The sequence below is a fragment of the Bos taurus genome, chromosome 4, assembly GCF_002263795.3.
Source record: "Bos taurus isolate L1 Dominette 01449 registration number 42190680 breed Hereford chromosome 4, ARS-UCD2.0, whole genome shotgun sequence".
In the NCBI taxonomy this organism is placed as follows: Eukaryota; Metazoa; Chordata; class Mammalia; order Artiodactyla; family Bovidae; genus Bos; species Bos taurus.
Window position 1 is genome coordinate 114,118,697 of NC_037331.1, and position 23,873 is coordinate 114,142,569.

Sequence of the window (23,873 nt, forward strand, 5' to 3'; positions counted from 1 at the left end):
ATCAGGAGAGGGTGGAAGCACTGACGGCGTGAAGCAGTGAGGGTCTCAGGTGATGGTGACGACTGAGGAGGAGACGCGGAAGCAGCAGGGATGGGTCTGCGAAAGGCTGCAAGCCTGCGGGCCCAGCCTGACTGCACAGGAAATCCTACTGAGAGGTCAGATGGTGGGAAAAGCCTTAGATGATCAAAGACAATTAAAAACGGAAGGATTCTGAGCTCCAGGAATAACACTGAACTGAACAAATAGGAAATGTCACCGCGGTACAACATGACACAGTCAGATGCATGAAAACACCCCCTGAGAAGTGGTTAATGGGGGCGGGGGGCCAGCGGGAGGGGAGGAAGGAAGCCACGCGAGGAACAAAGCACCCAGCTGCCAAGTTAGGAAGAAAAGCGCCTTAAAATGAATGACTCGAGCTAAGGTGGCAGTGACTGCCAGGCCTCACAGCTGAACTGCTGTTTCTGGGAATACGACGAGGGGGCGAGGAGGAACACAGACCGCTGTTCGTATGCAAGCCTTTTTGCACCACCTCTAAACGATGTGACAGGTGAAGCCCACTGCCTGTACTTCCTGTTAACAGCCCGCCAGATGTTGTGTGAGCTCCCCCGTCGGGTCAGCCTCACGCCGTGGTTCTGACCACTTAAGTCTTTTCTGGAATACCGATACGCTCTAATTCTCATTGTTCTGGACATCAGGGACTTACTAATTATTCCCAGGGATCATTCAGCTTATTGAGCAATCCTTCTGGATATTGGTTATAATTTTCTTTCTCTCTCTCAGCTTCAAGTCATCTGTTAAGTAGATGATGCTGCCAATAAAATCAATATTCAAGTCACTGCTCCAAATGCTGATGGGCTTAGAGGGAAAGAACCTTAAGGCATCCAGCAATTTCTTAGCTAGGTTACCCCAGGAAGCAGAGCCTGGCCCGCCCGTGGCTTATCTGAGAAGACGACCCCAGGAGTAGGAGTGACACAGGCCTGCAGGGAAGAGGGGGGCGGGTGGTCGAGCTGGCCTGACGGGGCTCGATTCCCCTGGGGTCTTCTGAGGACTGTCCTCCCAGAGGAGGACAGGCAGGGGCGCTTACCCACCTGCTCGTCCCCCGCTGGTTCCCGAGGCAGGGTGCGGCCCACCGAGCCTGCAGGAGGCAGGGTTGGCTGGAGTGACAGGTGGCCTGGTGCCTGAGAGGAATCCAAAACCACCAGGAGCCTCGCTCCAGGGAGACCGAGATTTCACTGACGTTTTTTTACAGTCCATCAGTTCAGTTGAGTCGCTCAGTCGTGTCTGACTCTTTGCAACCCCATGGACTGTAGCACGCCATCACCAACTCCCAGAGCTTGCTCAAACTCGTGTCCGTTGAGTCGGTGATGACATTCAGCCCTCTCATCCTCTGTCCATAATGAGCCATTAATTCGCTGAGCTGCCTAAATACGCTTCTGTATCTTATCCACCAGGATGCTGCGCCAGGCTCTGTCAGCCCCCAGACTGGCCTTTCCTTCATGGTATTGCCACAGCTGTGAACGATCCAAAGAGGAAATCGGGTTCCTCGCCCTGACTTTCTGGGCTCAGGCCATGACAGGTTTCTAGAGACTACTACTTTTATTAATGCTTCATTCAAACACCTTACCTGGGATGGACACCGCGTGCCCCACTGTTTTTCCAGGAATCCTGTTTTTCCTCTTGCCTCTGGCCTCAGGCATCAGGCCTCAGGCCTGCTCACCTGGTCTCCACAGTTCCTCCAACACCACTGCACAAGTTGGGGCCAGGAAGCAAACGGGCACCCTCCTGCAGTCTCCACACCTACCCTGGACTTAGCTTCTTCTAATCACCATTTATTGCACTTGTTCCATTTTGAAGATTATTGTCCTTGACGATGAAAAAGCACAAAATGAGCTGAAACAACTCTCTTCCTCTTCATTAGCCCCTGTAGCATGAATTTTGGCAACAGGTTGAACCCTCATCTTTCTTGTCTTTAAAGTAGGCAAGTGGGGCTTTCCTGGTGTTGCTGTTGTTCAATCCTGAAGTCGTGTCCAACTCTTTGTGACCCCAGGGACTGCAGGACGCCAGGCTTCCCTGTTCTTCACCATCTCCGGGAATTTGTTCAAACTCATGTCCATTGAGTCAGAGATGCCATCCAACCATCTCACCCTCTGTTGTCCCCTTCTCTTCCTGCCCTCAATCTTTCCCAGCATTAGGGTCTTTTCCAATGAGTCACCTCTTCACATCAGGTGGCCAGAGTACTGGAGCTTCAGCACTAGTTCTTCCAATGAATACTCAGGGTTGATTTCCTTTAGGATGGACTGGTTTGATCTCTTTGCTCCCCAAGGGACTCTCAAGAGTCTCCTCCCGCACCACAGTTCGAAAGCATCAATTCTTTGGTGCTCAGCCTTTATGGTCCAACTCTCACATCCGTACACGACTACCGGAAAAACCATAGCTTTGACTAGACGGACGTTTGTTGGCAAAGTGATGTCTCTCTTTTTTAATACACTGTCTAGGTTTGTCATAGCTTTTCTTCCAAGGAGCAGGTGTCTTTTAATTTTGTGGCTACAGTCACTGTCTGCAGTGATTCAGAGCCCCTGAAAATAAAATCTGTTAATGTTTCCACTTTTTCCTCATCTATTTGCCATGAAATGATGGAACTCGATGCCATGATCTTTGTTTTTTAAGTGTTGAGTTTTAAGCCAGGCTTTTCACTCTCCTCTTTCACCATCATCAAGAAGGACAGTTTAGAGGTCAGCTTTTACCCTGCCAGTTACCCAGGTAACTTACATCCAATTAATACCAATACATGTTAGCTTCCTATTCAACGACTGCTGTGGTTTCTGTGTCCTGACTGGTCCCCAATGGATCAGAAATGTAGCCGGGAGGGTTTTGGGGACCAAGGGTTTGGGACTGGGCTCATGTCTTGGAGCCTGAACACAGTGCTGAGCTCTGGGTCAGTGGGGCCCAGACCCCGTGGCCCCGGGCAGGGAGCACTGAGAAGGAACCAGGGCTCCCCATGACCGTGGCACCCCTGCCCCAGCCTGCAGTTGCCAGAGGAGAACCGGGGCCAGGGATGCAGTCACTGCAGCGAAAGGAACGTGGATTCTGATGTGGGCAGAGTCCTGCCAGGCTGGGGCTCACACAGGGGACAGAGTGTCACCACCCCAGGGGTCACCGCCTCCTTGCGTCTCGGACATGAAAGCCTAGGCGCTGACTTGGCTCAACCCCAGAACCCAGCACAGCGACAGGGCTGGTGTCAGAACTGCCTGTCTTGGCTTGGAGGCCCAGGGACAAGTTTCCCTGGGCGGATGCCCTGCACACGTGGGGTCACTCATTCCCCAGACAACCGCAGCCACCCCCTGCCGCCCTGAGACCTGAGTCAGGCTCCAGCCTGCCCCAGCGAGGGCCTCACATGTGGGGACAGGGACAGGGCTTCGCCACTCCGTATCTGCAGAAACCTGGAAATTGAGTGTGGGAACTGCTTCTAGATAACATGGATTTGGTGGAGTTACCGGCAGTGTGGACGTGACATCTAGGGCAGCCGCTGGGAAGGCTCAAAAGCTTTCCGAGTTGACGGCCTTGAATGTAGGCCATTGCGGAACGCCGAGATGCCAGAACTCTGGTGCTCTGAGGAGGAAGAGTGAACCCACGGGCTTATGGAGATTTCGGCACGTGCGCCTGCGCACTTAGCCCCCAGCCGACCCTCCTCGGGTCTGCGCATGGGGACCCTCCACCCTGAGCAGCTGCGTGCTGGTGGTGCTCCACAGGGGACGTACCCGTGTGGACCTCGCTGATGGGCATGGGGTGAGGGTCCTCCGGGGGAGGACAGGGCTGCACTGAGCTGCCAAGGACGAGGCAGCAGGCGCCCGGCTGGGGTGAGAGTGTCTGATCCACAGGCCCTTGGCAATGGCTTACCAGTTATAGCACCCCTGGGAATGAGGCGGATGCCCGGCCTCTGAAATGTTCCCTGATCCACACAGCCAGAAAAACTCTCGGCCCACGGGCTAAAACCCAGCCTTAGTCATCAACATGCATTCCCATCCTCCTACCATTCCCAGATCCGAGTCCCAAACTTGGTCAGTGTCCCCTGAGGACAGTGCCCCACCCAGGACTGCTGCTTCTCCAGGACGGCTGAGCGCAGAACTTTCAGGGTCACCAGGCACTGGCCTTGAACAGACACGACTTCCGAGCACCCCCAACGCCACTGTGGCTGCAGTCAAGTGGGGCGAATGGTCTGCCAGGGGATAGGCGGAGTCTCAGCCAAGGTCAAGCCCCAGAGCTCAGGGGTCTGCATGCCGCACTGGCTACCCCCGAGTTCTCGAATGGAGCACTGGGGTCCCTACTCTGGCTCTCGGACACACAGGGCATGGGATGCTATGGTCAGGCAGGATGCCCCCCGAAACCACAGGCTGGCAAGCCAGGGGAAGCAGGGTGTCCTTGGGGAAGCTCAGAGATGGAGGTGCTGACTGTCACACTCCGGGGGGAACCTGCTCATGAAGCTGGATTCCTGCGACTCCAGACCGAGCATCTTGGACCCTGCAGCTCCACCTGCATGCGTGTTCTCTCTGGACCGATGTACTCGGCCCCCGAGGTGCAGGCCGCCTCGACGGGCACAGCCCACTCCCATGCTCTCTGACTCCACCGTCCACAGAGATGCTGACCGGGCCCCCAGGCCTCGTGTCGCACACGGTGACATCGACAACACCGGGCTGGCTGGTCTGGTGGGCAGGGAGGAGCAACGCTTTACAGATGTCTCAGAGTGATGTCTGCAAACCAGAGGGATCAGGGTCGGGGGGTGGGCAGCAGCCTGGAGCGTCAGAGAGCCCCCCCACCCCATGAGACTCCGCCTGCCTCCTGCTCCCTGCCATCCTCTTGGGCCTTTGGAAGAAGACACCCCTGTCTGAGTGCTGCTCTGACCCGTGCACTGAGTGACCAGCGACAGCGGTCTTCAGTGGGCCCAGAGCAGGGCACAGCTCTGCAGCAAGGTGGGCCCCTCGTCTACCCGGGCCTGTGACCCCCAGAGGCAGAGCTGGGGCCGGTGGATGAATGGCTCACCAGGCACCAATAGGCAAGTCACTGGTTTGGGGGCAGGAAAAAGATTAAAAAAAAAAACCCACACCTTCTTCTGCAGGTCATTATTTTCCTTTTGAGAAATGGCTCCTGGCTTCCTACAGGGCCTGGTAGGGGAAGAATAACTCAGTGGAAGGCCGAGGAACTGTGCAAGCTCAGACCCCACACCGATAGGGTGGCATCGGGCCTGTCTAGCCCGAGTGCTGGCTCATCTGCACCTCCAGCCATGGAACCATCTAAGGCAGGCTCCTGCCCTCCGGGGAGTAGGGGGAGTCGGGCAGCGCACCCACCTTAGTCACACCACCGTCAGGGGCTCGTGACGACCGCTGACCTCGAGGGAGAACCAGTCAGCCCAAGGAGCAGGACTCTGGGACGCGCACTTGACTTCCAGGGCACCAGGAGACAGGCACTGTGTGTCCGCGGACACGACACACGGGGGCATCACAGCCCAACCTGCGGGAGGCCCGAGGCCTCACAGAGGCTGAGGGCACAGGCGCCAGGGGCCCTTCTCAGGCTTCTCTAGTTGCCTGTTTTTTGTGAACCCTGTTTTCAGTTCACGTGTGGACGGCTGACCCTGGCTCCCCAGACCAGCAGTGTCTTTGATACGCTCAGAATGACTTGAGCAGAATACATTTCTTTTTTTTTAACTGAAACACATTCTGGACAAACTTCTACCCGTCTCGACGGCTCTGTGCTGCCCTACCACAGGCACACCACGCGCTGTCCCAGCTGCCACCTCGAGAGGAGGATGACCGTCGTGTGGTCCCGGGGACAGACACGCTGCAGCCTGCCAGCCTGCTTCCCTCGCCCTCGGGACGTGTCCACGGTCACCCTACAGGCTGCGTCTAGACAAGGGTCTGCTTAGCCTTTCAGACACTTAATTAACTTTGCTGTCACCAGTGCCAAAGTGTCACCCCCATTTCCATGGTAACCTGTTTTAGCTCCTTGGAAGCATGGAGCCCACAGGATTTCTAACTTCCATTCGATGAGGCTCAGGCAGCTTCTATTAATCAGGGGGGTGACAGTCACTGGATTAGTGACCTCCGAAGATCCATAAAGCATCACATTTTTCACGTATCACTCGCTCTGGCTAAATGCTACATTCAGAAAAGAGTCCATTTCACGACGAGGGAAAAGCTGAGTAAGAATGAAACCCGGGGTCACTTGCTTTTCTGTTGCTGGAAAACCTCCAGTCAGGCCTTTGGCAGATGTCTGAGGGTAAGAGGGGTGATCTACTTACTTGGGGAATTCAGAATTTCCAGGTACTTCACTACTGCAGTCTGTAGTTTTAGGTGTACAGAAGGTTTCCTGAAGTTACTGTCTGCTTCCCTAAGATCCTGCCTCTGTCCTCCTTGAGTCAAGGAATCAAGAGCTGGAGAAGGGGCCTCGAAGGGTGCCTGGGCCCAGGTGAATTCGCCAAAGTCACAGGGTATCAGGCCAATTTACACAAAAATCAGAAACAATTGGAAAATAAAATTAAGGACAAAGCGATTTTCATGTTCCTAAGAATTCTGGGCACTGAGGACGAATGCAGGCAGAGTGGTCCCCTAGAGCCCAGGCATCCTGGGGGAAGAGCCGCAGCAGGGTGTCCCGGGGGGCTCACAGGCCAGAGGGCTGGGCAGGGCTCCCAGGACCCCACTGGACGAGGAGCCGAGGATCTGGGGTGAACGCACTCGCCCACTGGAGTCCCACCGAGGGAAGGAGCGGTGGTCTTCACCTGGAGGCCCTCGGCCCCTCCCCCCTCTCCCCCAGTCCCTCGGGGGCTCCCCAGGGGGATGACGCCCTCATAAAGTGCCAATGGCCCGTGAATTCCTGCCTTGGCGGCTACTTTTGGTGAACCCAAGCGAACATAATCCTCTTGGTAAAGATTTATGCATAAATTTACATGCACACAGGTATACACAGTATGCATACGTATCTTATTACACTGGATGTAATTTGAGTATATTGAATGTGTTATTTTGAACTTTTCACATACGACTGTAAGTCATATTGGTATAAAACGAGTTGCAGTAAGCACAATTTTAATACCATAATAACCAGGTTCAAATTTTCTGCTGAAAGAGATCAACAGTTTTCTCTTAAGAGATTATCCACCTGAGTAATTTTTTTCTTTCTAACTGAAGTTTCTTCAGCTTTATTCTGGTAAATAACTAACACAGGGCATCAGGATGTGCTGAGGAGGGACCGGGATGGACACACATCAGGGAGACCTGAGTTCAGATTCCACCCCATGACTCCCTGGGTCTGTGGACCAAGTTCTCAAATTCTAGAATGTGAGTAAACTCTAGATAATGAGTTTCCTTATCTGTTAAACAGTGCATTCCTTAGAAGACTGCCGTGATGACTGAGAATTCAGATGGTAAACCTCAGCACAGGCCCTGATGAGCAGAAAGGATTGGGTCCAAATTGCCTGACAGGACAGCCACCGGAATAACACAGCCCGAACTCAGGGAAGCGGGGCCCACTCACTTGTAACGTGGTATCGAAGACGACAAGCTTGGAGCTGGTTGGAACGATGTCGTAACACTTGTGTGACCTCATGAATCGCATGTAAACGCCACTCTCTGAGTCTTCTGCTGAAAAGGAAAAAACAAGGCTAGTATCAGTGATAAGTAAAAAAGAACTTCCTCTGTCAGATTAAGAGTATGCATGAAAACCTATTGCTAATGCACTTAATGGAAAATAAGAAATGTTTTTCCCTGTAAGAGCAAGAAGCCATGCCACTCAACCCTGCTGTCCTTGCTGATGCAAGAAGGCAAGGGAAGAAATGAAGCCTCTGGGCTGAAAAGGAAAAAGCAAAACTGTATTTGGTGGACTATATGATTTTCTACATAGAAAATACCAAAGAATTACAAAAAGCTCACAGATCTAAAAAAAAAAAAATGTTTAGCAGGTCGCAGATGGCAAAGTAAAAAAACAAAACAAAATAAAAAAAACACATGCTACTGTATTTCTACATACTAGCAAGGAACAACTGGAAATTTGAAAATGTTAAAGGCCCCGAGTCAGGAAGGGCAGGCTGTGCTCACTCTGCACCTTCCATGGCTCCTCACTGGGCGAACCGGGTGTGATCCACACGGCTCAGATACTCTTGCTCTTCCTGGATGCTAATTTCTTTGAATAGTCAGAATCTTACCCACTTACTACGCTAATTAAGTCCATCAATACCTATTTATTTCGGACGGTCTTAGTGTGGGTTCTCCCACAGCTGACCTGTGAGACCAGGGGAAGTGAGATGAAAGGAAAGAGTCAGAAAGAAAAACACCAATACAGGATACTAACACATACATACTGAATTTAGAAAGATGGTAACGATGACCCTATATGTGAGACAGCAAAAGAGACACAGATGTAAAGAACAGACTTCTGGACTCTGTGGGAGAAGGCGAGGGTGGGATGATCTGAGAGAATAGCACTGAAACATGTACACTGTCACATGTGAATCAGATCTCCAGTCCAGGTTCGATGCACGACACAGGGAGATCAGGGCTGGTGTGCTGGGATGACCCTGAGGGATGGGATGGGGAAGCGGGTGGGAGGGGCGGTTCGGGATGGGGGCACATGTATTCCCATGGCTGATTCAAGTTAGTGTATGGCAGAAACCACTACAATATTATAAAGTAATTAGCCTCCAATTAAAACAAGTAAATTAATTTAAAAAAAGAGATAGAGAGCTCTAGTGACCTTCCTGGTGGTCCAGTGGCTAAGACTCCACGCTCCCCACGCAGGGGGCCCAGGTTCGATTCCCGATCAGGAGACTAGATCCCACCTGCTGCAACTAAGAGTTCTCAGGCAGCAACAGAGACAGAAGATCCTGCACGCTACAGTGAAGTCCTGGTGCAGCCAAATCAGTAAATAATAAGTATTTTTAAAAAATAAAATAATTAAAAAAAAGAGGGAGCTCTAGTTGGCAGGTCACAGCTCCATGCAGTCGCAGCTGCTGGGGACCCAGGAGAAGCTGTGCATGCCTCCTAATCAGGACCACCCTGCCTGCTTTGGTTAGGGGTCACTCTTGGGTATGCTCTTGCCTCGAACCCACAAGCCCAGCTGCCAAAGAACACCCTCAGGTAGAGGTGTTCAGATAAGAGAACTTGGACGCATGGGAGCTACCCACAGCATCAGCTCCCAACACTGTAAGTTCTGTGTGCTAAACATATTTTGGGGTACCATCTTAATTCGTCTGATTTTAAAAAATATTTAAATAAACATTTTATTTTGGATAGCTTTAGATTTATAGTAAAGCTGTGAAGACACAGCAGCTCCTTGTATTCTCCAATTGGGTTTCCCCTACAGGGATCATCTGAGGTTCGTCTAGTCAAAGCTACGGTTTTTCCAGTAGTCATGTATGGATGTGAGAGCTGGATGATAAAGAAAGCTGAGCGCTTAAGAATTGATACTTTTGAACTGTGGTGTTGGAGAAGACTCTTGAGAGTCCCTTGGACAGCAGGGAGATCCAACCAGTCCATCCTAAAGGAAATTAGTCCTGAACATTCATTGAAAGGACTGATGCTGAAGTTCTAGTACTTTAGCCACCTGATGCAAAGAGCCGACTCACTGGAAAAGACCCTGATGCTGGGAAAGATTGAGGGCAGGAGGAGAAGGGGGTGACAGAGGACGAGATGGTTGGATGGCATCACCGACTCAATGGACATGAGTTTGAGCAAGCTCTGGGAGATGGTGAAGGACAAGGGAGCCTGGCATGTTGTAGTCCATGGGGCTGCAAAGAGTCAGACAGGACTGAGTGACTGAACAACAGCAATTTTCTGAGATAACGTTCCCCTAAGGATGCGCTGGCGTTTGTCACGACCGACGAATCACAGTGACGACTCACACATGATTAAAAACTCACTTTAATCTCAGTGTGGACACATGGTATCTCTCTCATTCTCTGAGTCACAATGCAACACCTTGTTAGGACTGGTGCTTGGAGTGGCTTGGTCCCTCCTGCGGATGGGGCTGCTCGGGGCGCGGCCCACATTCCCAGAGCCCACCGGGGCTATGACTCCCTGTCAGCCTCCCTGGGGTGTCCCTGCTCACCCATGCCAGCTGCAGCCCCCATGCCAGCAGGATGTGGGGAGCTGGGCCCTCAGGGTCTCGCTGTGAGAGGGGCTCCCTCAACTCCCTGGTGGTGGGCGGTGTGCCTTCAATCACTAACGTCTCACATCAGTGGGGTGCGTTTGTCTCAATTATTCACCTGCCTGAATTGTCACCCCTCCGGGACAGCACCTCACAGGCAGCCTTGTCTCCTTAAGTCTCCCCAGACCCTGACCTGCTGGCCCTGGTAATTCTGCGGGCCACTGGGAAGGTACTTAGGATGAGGTTCTCCGACTGGAATTCGTCTGATGTTTTTATTATGCTTAGCCTGCACTTCTGAGTTTTGAGGCAGGTCTGTAACATTTTTTTGGTAATGTAAAAACCTTGATCAAACAAAGGAACATGTTAAATATGTAAAACAGATGATAGAAAATTGAATTTTGGTTTGTTATAAAGGCTATGCTAATGCTATACTAAGTCACTTCAGTCGTGTCCGACTCTGTGTGACCCCATAGATGGCAGACCACCAGGCTCCGCATCCCTGGGATTCTCCAGGCAAGAACACTGGAGTGGGTTGCCATTTCCTTCTCCAATGCATGAAAGTGAAAAGTCATAGTGAAGTCGCTCAGTCGTGTCCGACTCTTAGCGACCCCATGGACTGCAGCCTACCAGGCTCCTCCATCCATGGGATTTTCCAGGCAAGAGTACTGGAGTGGGGTGCCATTGCCTTCTCTGGTTATAAAGGCTAGATTACTAATTATGTAATAATATTGCTCACGAAAGTGTTAGCCTTTAAAGTTAGGAGACTATGAAACGTCACTGCTTCTCCACCTTTGGTAAAACTTTCTGAATAGGGCACCGTTTATTTTATTTCCATTATGATGAAGTCTCCAATTGTACCTGAAGGAAGAAATGCACTGAAACCGGAAATAAAGAGTCAACTGGAGTTAAACCAAAAAGGAAAAACAAAAACAAAAACAAAAAAAACAAACCAAACCAACCCCCCAAACCATTCAACCACAAGAGGCTGTTTGGAATACGTTAGTTACTAAAATTCCTGACAAGGCCAATTGAAGCTCTCATTACTCAACAGGTAACCGGGGTTAAGACGGCGTCACAACGTTCCCGGGCAAAAGTGTAACTAAAGGGTATCTCACTGGCACCCAAGTTGTGGTCTGTGAAAGCTGCCCGTTGTGGATGGATGGATGTTACACATTCCATCACACGCTAACCCAAGGCCATTGTCCAAGGGAGTGACTGAAGACTACTGCGGTCTAAGAAAAGTATATGTTGAACTGTTTACCTGTGAAGGTTAGCAGAACAATCTGGAAACTGCGACACTGAGCTTACACGGGAACAATTCTACACACGAACCAGCGTGTCCCTCCCTGAAAGCAGATCTGATTACACAACACCCTTGATGCGTCCTCACTTCACAGCACAGCCACGCCACTCAGCTGCCACGTATGTCCCCCAGGAATTTCACACCCTAGGATCCCATCCACACTTCCCTTCAAAGGCAGTTTCTCAGCTCTGGGACCTCGTCCTTGTGCCTGCCTCTGCCCAGTGCACTGCCTCAGGTAGGGGCCACTGCAATGCTACCTGCCTTTCTGAATGGTGTTCATCTGGGATGACAGAACAAGACCTTTCTGGAAGCAAGGCTCTCTGCAGGTGTACTTAAGGTAAGCATCTTGAGATGAGGCCAAAAGCTATGGCAAACCTAGACAACGTATTCAAAAGCAGATCATCACTTTGCCGACAAAGGTCCGTCCAGTCAAGGCCATGGTTTTTCCAGTGGTCATGTATGGATGTGAGAGGTGGACTGTGAAGAAGGCTGAGTGCCGAAGAATTGATGCTTTTGAACTGTGGTGTTGGAGAAGACTTTTGAGAGTCCCTTGGACTGCAAGGGGATCCAACCAGTCCATCCTAAAGGAAATCAGTCCTGAATGTTCACTGGAAGGACTGATGCTGAAGCTGAAGCTTCCTTTGGCCACCTGATGCAAAGAGCCGACTCACTGGAAAAGACCCTGTTCCTGGGAAAGATTGAAGGTGGGAGGAGAAGGGGACGACAGAGGATGAGATGGTTGGATGGCATCACTGACTCAATGGATATGAATTTAAGCAAACTCTGGGAGATGGTGCAAGACAGGGAAGCCTGGTGTGCTGCAGCCCACAGGGTCGCAAAGAGTCGGACATGACTGAGTGACTGAACAACAACAATACCACCACCACTGTGGATTACTAGGTTGCACCCTAAATCCAACTACCCATGTCCTTACAGGAGAGAGGACACAGACACAGAGGAGAAGACCATGTTGGATGGAGGCAGAGATCAGAGTGACACTGCCAGGTGCCAAGGAGGGCGAGCAAAGACTAGAAGGCAGGAGGGAGGCCTGCGACGGAGCCTCCTGGAGCCCCCAGAAGGGGCTGGCCCTGCTGACTTCTGGTCTCAGATATCTGGCCTCCAGATTGCAGGAGAATGAAAGGCCCTTGTTCTCAGCCGCCGGGTGTGCAGCACTTTGTCACAGCGGCCTTGGGAGCCTCCTCCGCCTTCCTCATTCAGTTCACAGGCCCAGTGCACCTTCCTCAAAGCCCTCAAGCCACAAGCACCCCCTCCACTGCCAATGCCCCCACTGGGGCTTTGCGAGTAATGCCCTTGTGCAGTCGCGGTGCATCTTGTACCAAAGTTAGACATCTGCAGCGGATGGCAGCTTCAGAGGCAGCAAGCTCCTCAAGTGTGTCAGGACAAGCTCCCAACTGCTAACTGGTGTGGCACTGACAGACACATCAGGGAAAGGCAGGGGTCACAGTTAGGGTCCAACCCCCATCTTCAAGAGCTGAGGCTGTAAGGATGCAAGCATTAGTCACTTCAGTCCTGTCTGACTCTTTGTGACCCCACGGACTGTAGCCTGCCAGGCTCCTCTGTCCATGGAATTTCCCAGGCAAGAATACTGGAGTGGGTTGCTGTTCCCTTCTCCAGGGGATCTTCCAACCCAGGGACTGAACCTGGGTCTCCTGCATTGCAGATCCTTTACCATCTGAGCCACCAGGGAAGCCCCAAGGGTGTAGGATGAGAAGCACTTAAAAAAAAAATGTACACGTCGCCCAAAGCACTAAAAAAAAAACCCCAAATTAAAAAAACTGACTCCTTATTTCCAATTCCTATTAATTTTAACTTAATGTAAGATCTTTCATTATAATTCCACAAAGAAAAAAGACTATCAATAGGTTAGTCATTTTAACATTTGTCCTTTATACTTTATTCTACATTTGGAAATATAAGTTTACTGTATTCATACAGCATCTTTTCTTTTTGTGTGTGTTAGTTGCTCAGTCGTGTCCAACTTTTTGCGACCCTATGGACTTCAGCCCACCAGGCTTCTCTGTCAACGGAATTCTCCAGGCAAGAATACTGGAATGGATTGCCATTCTCTTCTCCAGAGGAACTTCCCAACCCAGGGATCAAACCCTGGTCTCCTGCATCACAGGCAGATTCTTTACCATTTGAGCTACAGGGAAGTCCTATCTTTTCTTTTTAGAAAGTCATTTAAAATAGCTGAACAAGAAATAAGCAAAAACAATTTAAAATAGTTCAGCAAGAATAAGCAGAAAGGGAAATATTAAAGTTAAAAGTATACAGAAAAGATTAAACTCTTGTGGACATTTTCCTAAAGTGCTTAGATACATGGATATCAACAAAGTCAAAGTTTAAACGTAATTTTACAGGACTTATAAAGGTAACAGAATAAATGAAGTGCGTTCGTTTTTGTTTTTCCCTTTCCATGCTTTATATGCTTGGCTTCATGTGTGCTGGAGGCAAAAGGGTCCACTGAAGACGGAGATACAGATGCTCTTCCAGACAAGGTGGCAAAGAGTTATTAAAACAGTAAGAAAAGCGTATGTAAGTAAAGGCACAAAGTTTCCCCAGTTAGTTGCAACAAATAAACAGTAATATAAACAAATATACAATACATAATAAAAGAAAATAAAACTTAAAGGTTGCAATAAATGCCTAAGGAATGTCACAAACAGACAAGGCTATGACCTTGAAACAACTGATTTCCATCCACTTGAAAATTCTCGGAACTACATGGCTCAAACATCTACCACAGCCAATGTTTCTTCTTTCTCAGGAAACACAGCCCAACTTCTGAGCTGAAGCAACAATGAGGACTGAGGTTGGCGTGCAAGGGTCCCGCCCCCAGCAGCAGCCGGCCAGGAGACTGAGGAACCCCTTGACAGTGGTGATGCCACAAACTACCTGGGGCTGCCCCAGCCAGCTCCTGCAACCCGAAGGAGCTTCCTGCTTTCTCTAGCTTATTTCTTTAGGATTTTGTTAATGCAACATAGGTTGAATTTTATCAGCTGCCATTACAGTATCTACTGAGATGACGGGAGGTTTCTCTCCTTTTATCTGCTGACGTTAATTCCTTGGTGGATTTCCTAATAAACTGCAATCTTGCATTTGTAGGACAAGACCTTGTTTGGTCACCACAGACTGCATGGCTCACTCTGCCGATGTTTTTATGGGAGTTCTGCCCGTACTTTAAATACCAGGCGAATCGTTTTTCTTCTTTGTGTGCTACCGTCTGGTTCTGATGTTCGGATCAAGCGAGCTCCACAGAAGGAGCACGGTCCCTGCTGTCCTTTCCTGAGCCCTAAAATAATTAAAGTGACCACGGCCTTAGCGGTTCCTTGAGGCTTTTACAGAATTCACCCATCAACAGGCTGAACCCCAGGCCTCTTCTGCAGGGGCAGAGGAAGGGTAAGGCCCTTTAATTACTGGAAATGAACAAAAAAACTTTCACAACCATACAGTTCACCCATTTGAAGAGTATAATTCAGTTGATTACCTTTTAACTTCTTTTATGGTGATTGATGAAAGGGATAATCGATCAGGAAAATACAAACTGGTGAAACTTACTCAAAAGTGACTGAAAAGATTCTTGAATGTATTGATATAATTTGATATATTCAGATTTCTTTCAATGTGATTTTCTAAATCTCTGCATTAATTATTAGTCCTTATTTCTAACACCGGGTATTTTCACTTTTTTTTTTTTTTTTTCTTGAACAGACTTGACACACGTTTACCCATTTTATTGGTCTTTTCCTAAGAATTAAGCTCTAGCTTTTGTTGAGCAAGACTATTTTTTGTATTCGATTTCATGGATTGCTGACATTTCGATCGCATTTCTGGGGCGGGGAGGAGAGAGACATTAACATTCCACAAACCACCTTGAACCACAATGTGGGACCCAGCGCAGTAAACCCGTCAGGTAGGGCTCAGACAGGCCTGTCACCCTGTCCCCACCAACGTGCTTCTGTTTGACACCTGGATTAGAATGTGGTTCGGATGCGCCTTGACATATTCCTATTATCAGCGCTTCAACACGTCTGTAAACGCGTGTGCGTCTCTGGGGTTTAGCAACACAATGGGTCCTCCGGCCGCCTCTAACACAGCGCAGGATCCTTCTACAGCACGCGAGAGTGCTGCCCAGTCATGCTGCTGCTGCTGCTAAGTCACTTCAGTCGTGTCTGACTCTGTGTGACCCCCAAAGACGGCAGCCACCAGGCTCCCCCATCCCTGGGATTCTCCAGGCAAGAACACTGGAGTGGGTTGCCATTTCCTTCTCCAATGCATGAAAGTGAAAAGTGAAAGTGAAGTCGCTCAGTCGTGTCCGATTCACCCCAAAGCCGAGAAGTGATTTGCAGAGTCAGGCAGGGAGGACAAATGGCTCCCTGCTGAGCCCACAGGCCTGGGCACATCAGTACGATGTGTACGTCAGTACGTCAGATACATCAGTACGTACGTTTGTACGTCAGGCACGTCAATACGTCCGGTATGTCAGTACGTCAGGTATACCAGTACGTTGGTACTTCAGGTACATCAGAGAGCATGCGCCTCTCCAGCGGGGGCTACAGGAACTCCGGGTGCCGGCCGGAGCCTGTGTAGAAGAACGAACGGGGCACGTCTAGAGCAGATCTGTGTCAGAACTGCCATCACATTCTGCGGGACGCTCCGCAAGTTCCTTCATCCCCTCGGCCTGGACCTCTTCGTTTGTAAAATGGGGAGGACACCATCTTTCCTGCAGAGTGATTCTGAGGGATGGGATAGATCACAGGCGCTGCTGACTGGATGGTACTCATGAGACAGTCACACGCAGAGACTTTTGACCCCGAAGCCGTCGCTGGGCCAGCCGCAGTCACCAGATGAAGCACTGATGGTGGCCTGATTCTACCTTTTGGCTCATTTGCCTCTCTGGTCCTTTCCAAGGGCATCACCGTAGTATATTTGTGGAGACGATACAACACGGCAGGTACCATTACATTCAGGTTATTTAATGCACGGATAATCCTGTTTAGCTGGGTGCTATGATTACTTCCTGCTTACACAGGGAGAAAGAGAAGCTTGAAATAACTTGCCTAAGGTCTCACAGCTCTTAAGTTGAAGAAGTGGGACTCCAACCTGGGTCTGACTCATGCTCTTGATTACTTGGCACTAATTACACATGCAACTTAAAGGGGGAGGGGACAGGCCACATGCGTAAGCATCAAAGCTCAAGGAGTCATTGTGAAAGGAAGAGCCAAATGAAGTGACGTCTGTCTTGCTGAGGTCCTACTGAAACAAGTACACATTCCACAATACGTGGTCTACGAAAAACAATCTATTGGTAGCAACTTGATGCATTCGAACTGTGGTGTTGGAGAAGACTCTTGAGAGTCCCTTGGAAGGCCAGGAGATCAAACCAATCAATCTGAAAGGAAATCAACCCTGAATATTCATTGGAAGGACTGATGCTGAAGCTCCAATGCTTTGTCCATCTGATGCAAAGAGCTGACTCATTAGAAAAGACCCTGAAGCTGGGAAAGATTGAGGGCAGGAAGAGAAGGGGATGACAGAGGATGAGTTGGTTGGATGGCATCACCGACTCGATGGACATGAGTTTGAACAAGCTCTGGGAGATAGTGAAGGACTGGGAAGCCTAGCGTGCTACAGTCCATGAGGTCGAAAAGAGTTGGACATAACTGAGCAACTGAACAACAACTTACTATTAGAAACAAATGACCAAAGTATAACCTAAAATAACATCAATCAGGTACTACAAAGTTCAGAACCTCAATGATGTGATGTAAATTCAGATACACAGGAAATAGCTGTAACTTCGACAGAAGCAGCAAGTGAAAAGATTTAAGATGTGACTAAAATTTGACCAAAACTTTCCCAAATAGATGCTAAAGCTGAAACTTCAGTACTTTGAGTACCTCATGGGAAGAGATGACTCATTGGAAAAGACTCTGATGCTGGGAGGGATTGGGGGCAGGAGAAGGGGATGACAGAGGATGAGACGGCTGGATGGCATCACCGGCTCGATGGACTTGAGTCTGAGTGAACTCTGGGAGTTGGTGATGGACAGGGAGGCCTGGTGTGCTGCAATTCATGGGGTCGCAAAGACTCAGACACGACTGAACAACTGAACTGAACTGAACCAAAGGACTTTGTCCTTTGAGCATCTGAGTGAAGCTTGACTTCTCCCCTAACATCAGCATAAGTGCAGTCACAGCCACAAAAGAAAGAGCTAAGAGACTTTCTCCTGGGACACCAGCTTTTGGGAGTAAGTCATCACATTTCCATGACTGCCTCTGAAGCTGTTCTGGACAGAGTCCACCCTGACCTCACGTTCAGAAGCGGGAGTCTTGGCACACCTGGGAGGTACACCCAGGTCACCTCACCTCTGCCTTGTCACTGCTCTTAGATTAGCACACATCAACTTGGCAAGGGGGCTTCCTCACTGCCTTTAATAGGAATGCCTTTATTTCCTCATAAGAAGTAACATTAACCACTGAAGTACACTGAGCCCACGTGCCAGGGTAAAAGTTAGAGCTCCAAAAACTATGAGTTCACATATGTGACAAATATTTCCTGAAACTAGGTCTTGTTTATCGTGGTATCTCTGAGACCTGGCAATAGCAAGTTCTCAGCCCTGTCCTCACAGGGCTGGAAAATATGAACACATTTTTAACACATTAACATTTTTAAAACATTAACACATTTTAACACATTAAACATAGGGCTTCCTCAACGGCAAGGAAACATGAACACATTTCTCCTGAACAGCCCCATCAACCAGGTAGGGTCATGACATAAGGTGTGAAGGCTGGTCTGGGGATTCCGGAAAGTTGCCCTTCCTGAGGGAGTGACATTTAGGCTGAGACCTGAAGAAAGCCAGCGGGTGGCTCAGAGGACAGGGAAGAACCATCCAGGGAGAGGGGACAGCCCACCTGAAGTCCAGAAGGTGCAGAGAACAAAGCTGAGGAATGTGCAGGAGGCCTGGAGAAGGGTGGTGTGAGGTGAGGCAGGCAGAATGGAGGGGCAGAGAATACGGGGAGAAGACTGGAGTCCTGCCTAAAGGCAGAGGAAGCCGGAGAAGGCTTTTAAGCGTGGAAATGACGCCATTAGACACGTTTTCAGAAAGTATTGCTAAATGCAGCATGTGAAGTTGACTGAAGGGGGCCAGAGTGGATCAAGCTGTTTAACAGTCAGCAGAGAGGTGACGATGGCAGAGTGACATACGGGAGGGATTCAGGAGGTGACGGGGAGAGGACAGACTGCTTGGATGTGGCGGGGTGAGAGAGGCAGGGCTCAACATTATTCTTGTTAAAATACAAAGCAAAAAACCAGGGGGACACGGTGACCATTTACTGAATCAGGCTGGGGGAGAAAACAGAAGAGGGGAGCGGGAGGCTGGGTGAGAGAGGTGGTGGTGCCTCAGGTGGAGACATCCAATAGGCAACCGGATACTCAGGAGAGATGTGGCTGGAGATAACTTCTGGAGCGTTATCGGTTATTAAAGCATCCTGTAATTAAATACACGGGATTAGAACACTGGGCAACAGGCAGGGGGTAATTACAGCCCTGGAAGTGAGTAGGACTGTCTAGGGGAGAGGACAGGAGGGGAAGACAAGGGGGGCTTTGGGCAGAGCCGGGAGCAAGTTCCGTATCTAATGTCTGCGTGAGTCAGACCTCACTCCACCTGCTACAATACAGAACAGAACCAAAAAAGGAAAAAGAGGAGAACCCCCGAGGAGAGAGGGACGAGGAGTGCACCCGGAGTGTTCCGAGGGAGAAGGGGGCGGAGGTTGTCTCTGGGGACGGCTACTAAGAGCTCAAAATGAGAAGAGGACTAAGTGTCCGCTGGAGTTTGCAGAACAGAGCCACAAAGGACCACCTTGGGGAGCTTGGACGGGGAGTGAGGGCGTAGAAAGTGGGTTTCCGGGTAAGGGACTACTTCCTGTTGGGAATGCAGGCTGGCTCGGAGCCCGTGCAGTGAGCCTAACAACCATGTTTGAAACCTGGTGACCCCACCTTCCCAGATACATCCCCTGAGGTATCTTACTTAAACTCTCACCCTCTTAATGTCCCCCTCTATAAAACAGGGATGATAAAAATATTTACCTCTTAAGAGTTGCTCTGAGGATTGAGAGATGAGATCAATATAAAAGATTTACAACAATGTCTTAATATACTTAGTACACACACATTACTATAAACCAGAAAAAGGACACAAAGTTTCTTCCACTTTTCATTTCACAGGTAAGATGTAAAGTCCCTGGGGTCCTGGTATGACAACTTCACAAGGGTTCTTCCGCCCTCACCGCAGAGCTGTAGGATGGAGCCACCCGGCCAGCGAGCACACGGTCTGACTCACCGGCCTGGACTCTAGCCAGCTGTTGGCTGGGGCTGCTGGGCGCCCACCACAGAGCAGACAGAGCCAGTCCTGAGAGGGAAGGTCATGGCGATCCTTTCATCCCGGAGATGACTCAGCCCCACCTCGGCTCCCGGTGACTCCTCGGTTACTTGTGAAGCCTGGTGGCCGGTCCCACTTTCAGATCCCCAAACCCTGCAGTGAACTCCCCTCTTGTTTAAAGGATTTGGCACGGGAGGGGGGTGGGGGGGTGGAGCTTAATATTTTACGTAACAAAACCTCCACTCCTCTACCTCATCAAATCTAAGATACCATCAAATGTGAAGTTATAGCCTGACTTCAGAGACTTTAAAATGTACACCTAAAATCTATTAAATATGGCAAACTTTCAAATATGGGGCCAGCCAGGAAAGAAAATGTTTCACTATGAATATTTCATACAGCTGTAACTATTTTTATAATCGAGACACAGTCACTCTCTTGTGGAAGGTAAGTTGCAGGCTCAGTAGGGAAGGGGAGAGTCTGGATGGCAGGTCATCAGAGCCTTCCGATACTACTAGGTGATCGGCCAGTGACCGAGTTGTGATCATCAACCTGTCACCACCAGAGGTCAGCACCCCTCACACCACAGTCAGCGAACCAAATGGACACAGCCAAGCCTCCTGGGAGATCTGCTATCAAGGCTAAGTGATGAGGGGATATAAATGCACAGGAGGACATTCTTCCCTAAGAAAGTCAGAGCAGTGTTTTCTCATTATCCACATGCACCCCTCCACCCCTTAATTGTCCTACCCCCATGAAACTTGAATACTGCAAATACACTGTATATCCATTCAGGGGCCCTTTGGAGAGCCAGAAACCACTATAGTATCTAAGATTTTTTTGTCCCCCAACAAGAACCAATCTCTGCTCATATCACAGCAACATCCTCATCACAGCAACATCCTCCAGTTGAGAATGAGCGAGTTTGAGTGAATGTCCATTTCTGGTTTCTGTAGAGCAGCTGCTGGTTGTTCTAGGTCATATTTTCAGGCTGGAAGGAAAAGCACAAGTTTGCCAAGTGCTGGGCTTCGTTCTACAGAGAAAACCCACAGCAGCAATAACAACAGGACAGACAAACACCACCTGGAGACACTAGGATCATCCAAAAACACAGCTGCCTCATTACAGAACGGGGCCTCAGCTTACCAGACTCCTGATGAAAAATAGTACTTTCCCTCTCGCTTTTACTTTCCATGTCCCCTTCTTACCTAGTTTTCATCGTGCAGACTACGTTGATCAGTCTTGCTAGGAAAATAAGTTTGGAGACAAGTCTTAAAAGGACTATCCTTTGAGAAATTCCTTGCAGGTGAAGAAGGAATAGCTCAGACAGAGGACTGCGAAGGAAGCAGCAGACAGTGAGGGAACAGGGGAGAGGCGAGTGGACAGAGTGAGACGGTGGGACGAACCCACACAGTGAGCTACTGAAAGCCTGAAATAACTGGAGAGGCTGCGACAGCTGGAACGGTGAGAAGAGGGCGAGGAGATAACACAGATAGTTTCCAGGGGCTGTAACATTCTTGACGTGGTGCCAGAATCATAGGTTTATTAATCGTGGATAAATTTCAACCCTGAATATTCACTGGAAGGACTGCTGCTGAGGCTGAAGCTCCAATACTCTGGCCACCTGATTCGAAGAACTGATTCATTGGAAAAGACCCCGAAGATGGGAAAGATTGAAGGCAGGAGGAGAAGGGGACGACAGAAGATGGGATGGTTGGATGGCATCACCGACTCAACGGACATGAGTTTGGGCAAGCTCTGGGAGGTGGTGAAGGACAGGGAAGCCTGGTGTGCTGCAATCCCTGGGGTCGCAAAGAGTTGGACATGACTGAGCCACTGAACAACAACATCATTTACTGGAGAAAGCATTCGAGGGCTGTGTTCAGGTGCTTACGGCGGTGCTTGGTCTTGTTGTTAAATAAGTTCTAGTTAACCTTGATAAAAACAAACAGCTATGACTGATATAATAAAACATTTGAAAAGCGAACAAATAATGTGACTGCTGAGCGCTAAGCGCCGCTCTCATCACTTTGTAGATCCTGAATCATCCCATCTTCCCATTGCTCCCATAAAGGAACCATAAACCCTGGGTGTAGTCACAGAATACCGCTCAGCACCCACGGTGCACCACTGTGTCATGAGCTGGGAAGGGGAGGCGGGATTGTGGAGAAGTACAGAAGGGCTCTGGTTTTCCCTGGTGGCTCAGACAGCAAAGAATCCGCTTGCAATGCAGGAGACCCGGCTTCGATCCCTGGGCTGGGAAGATCCCCTGGAGAAGGGAATGGCTACCCGCTCCAATACTCCTGCCTGGAGAATCCCGTGGACAGAAGAGCCTGGTGGGTGATAGTCCACGGGGTTGCAAAGAGTTGGGACACAACTGAGTGACTAAGCACGCGCGCACAGAAGGGCTTTGGGAGGGACGCTGAGAGGGTGAGACCTGGGCTTAGCTGTGATGGTGGTGGTATGAGGCAGGATGTACACAGTGGTAACGCTGGCAGCTGGAGGACATAGAGAGAGAACGTCTCACCCTTCAAAGGATGTAAACCCTGAGTCACTGGGACCGCGAGGAGTCACAGAACAGGGGGCTGGCCAACTCTGCTTGTGGGCCCAACCTGGCCTCTTTCTGTAAACAAAGTTTGGCTGGAACGCCAGCCCTGCCAGTGGGATGGCGTTGCTGCTCTGCGGCGGTCCGGGCGGGCTGAGGAGTTGTGACCGAGACCGAGACCATCTAGTTTTTGACAGAAGGAGATTGCTGTGGCTGGTTCTACAGCCTGATGACTCCATCTGTGAGGCAGCAACAGCCGCACTTGGGAACTTGGCAGAAATGCAGACTCCCAGGCCCAGCCCCAACTCCCCGCTGCAGAGAACTCGAATCTGCCTTCTGAAAAGCTCTCTCGTGCACAGAAAGCAAGCTCTCCAGTCTCTCGTGTGCATGGCTGGGAAGAGGCGGTGAGGCTGCAGATGAAAAGTCTGCGTGTATTCTATATATAGACACAGAAAAGTGGTAAAGATTTTTCCCGTAAAGGAATGGGGCTGTCAATTCATGCTCTGGAAAGGTCCCTCTGTCAGGGCATGAGGGTAAGAAATGGGTGGGCAGCTGGGGTCAGAACCCAGGCAAAGGAGGACCTGAACAACAGCACAGGGGAGACTGAGGTCCAATTTGTTCTTTCTTCCCAGAAGCAAAGAATGTTTTAAGAGATGACTCCAGCTTCACTAACGCTGCCAATTTTGTTTCTAACAGAGTATCTGTTATAATCTATTAGGAAAGAGAAAAACACCTGGTAACAAAAACACTAGTAATCAAGTGTCTCGGTGTGTCCCAAATGTATCTCCATCTAAGGAAAACCTCCAGATCACAATAAAGGAAGGAGGATGTTAGGTGAATAAGAAGGGAGCTGGAAGATGAAATGAGGATCTACTCAATAGCCATGTATTATGTAGGCTGCTAACAAGTCAGCTCACAGGATACTTAAAGGTGTAATGTCTGTTAGGACTCACTGTTTCCCCATATAAACGTAAGATTCTGCTTGATATTCAATTTTTCTGTATTTTGGATGAATAAGCAATCTGAAGTTCAAAAGAAACAAAGCAGCATTTGAGACTACCACGCCAACACTATCCCTTCCAGCTTGGCTCACAGCTTCCAAGAAACTGCTATTTAACATTTTGCCTCCTTAAGAATCCAGAAAAGTTTGACAGGGTTATTTGTGGGGTTCAGCATGCTTTAAAGTGATGACAGCAATACAGATAAAAGCAGATGGGTGACAATGGGGAACTCCTTTCCGCAGATGCTTAGGTTTAACAGTTTACATTCACTCCGTTGGCAGAAACAATGCAAAAGAGAAAAGGCTTGTATATCTGCTTTGGAAAATGTAACATAATTAACAAATCTCAAGTAAGGAAAAAAACCTAACCTGTGTTGAGAAGAATCTCTATGGAAGATTCATTGATAAAAACTTACAAAGTCCATGAGTTCGGTACAATAGTAAATGGTGCTTAAAATTAACAGCTACATTTACATAGTGCTTACTGTGG

At 49.5% G+C, this 23,873-nt stretch overlaps 1 protein-coding gene across 12 annotated transcripts in view; it reads right to left on the minus strand.

Annotated features, from left to right (window-relative positions):
• The window catches only part of PRKAG2 (protein kinase AMP-activated non-catalytic subunit gamma 2), a 329,985-nt gene that overhangs the window by 33,069 nt on the left and 273,043 nt on the right, over positions 1-23,873 (minus strand). For 7 of the 12 annotated variants that reach the window (XM_024991255.2, XM_024991251.2, XM_024991253.2 and 4 more), the window contains one exon: positions 7,525-7,631. In XM_024991255.2, coding sequence (XP_024847023.1) covers positions 7,525-7,631 — 107 coding nt within the window. The remainder of the gene's footprint in view (positions 1-7,524; positions 7,632-23,873) is intronic. The other 5 variants (XM_024991252.2, XM_024991260.2, XM_059885993.1 and 2 more) reach the window with 1 other exon arrangement.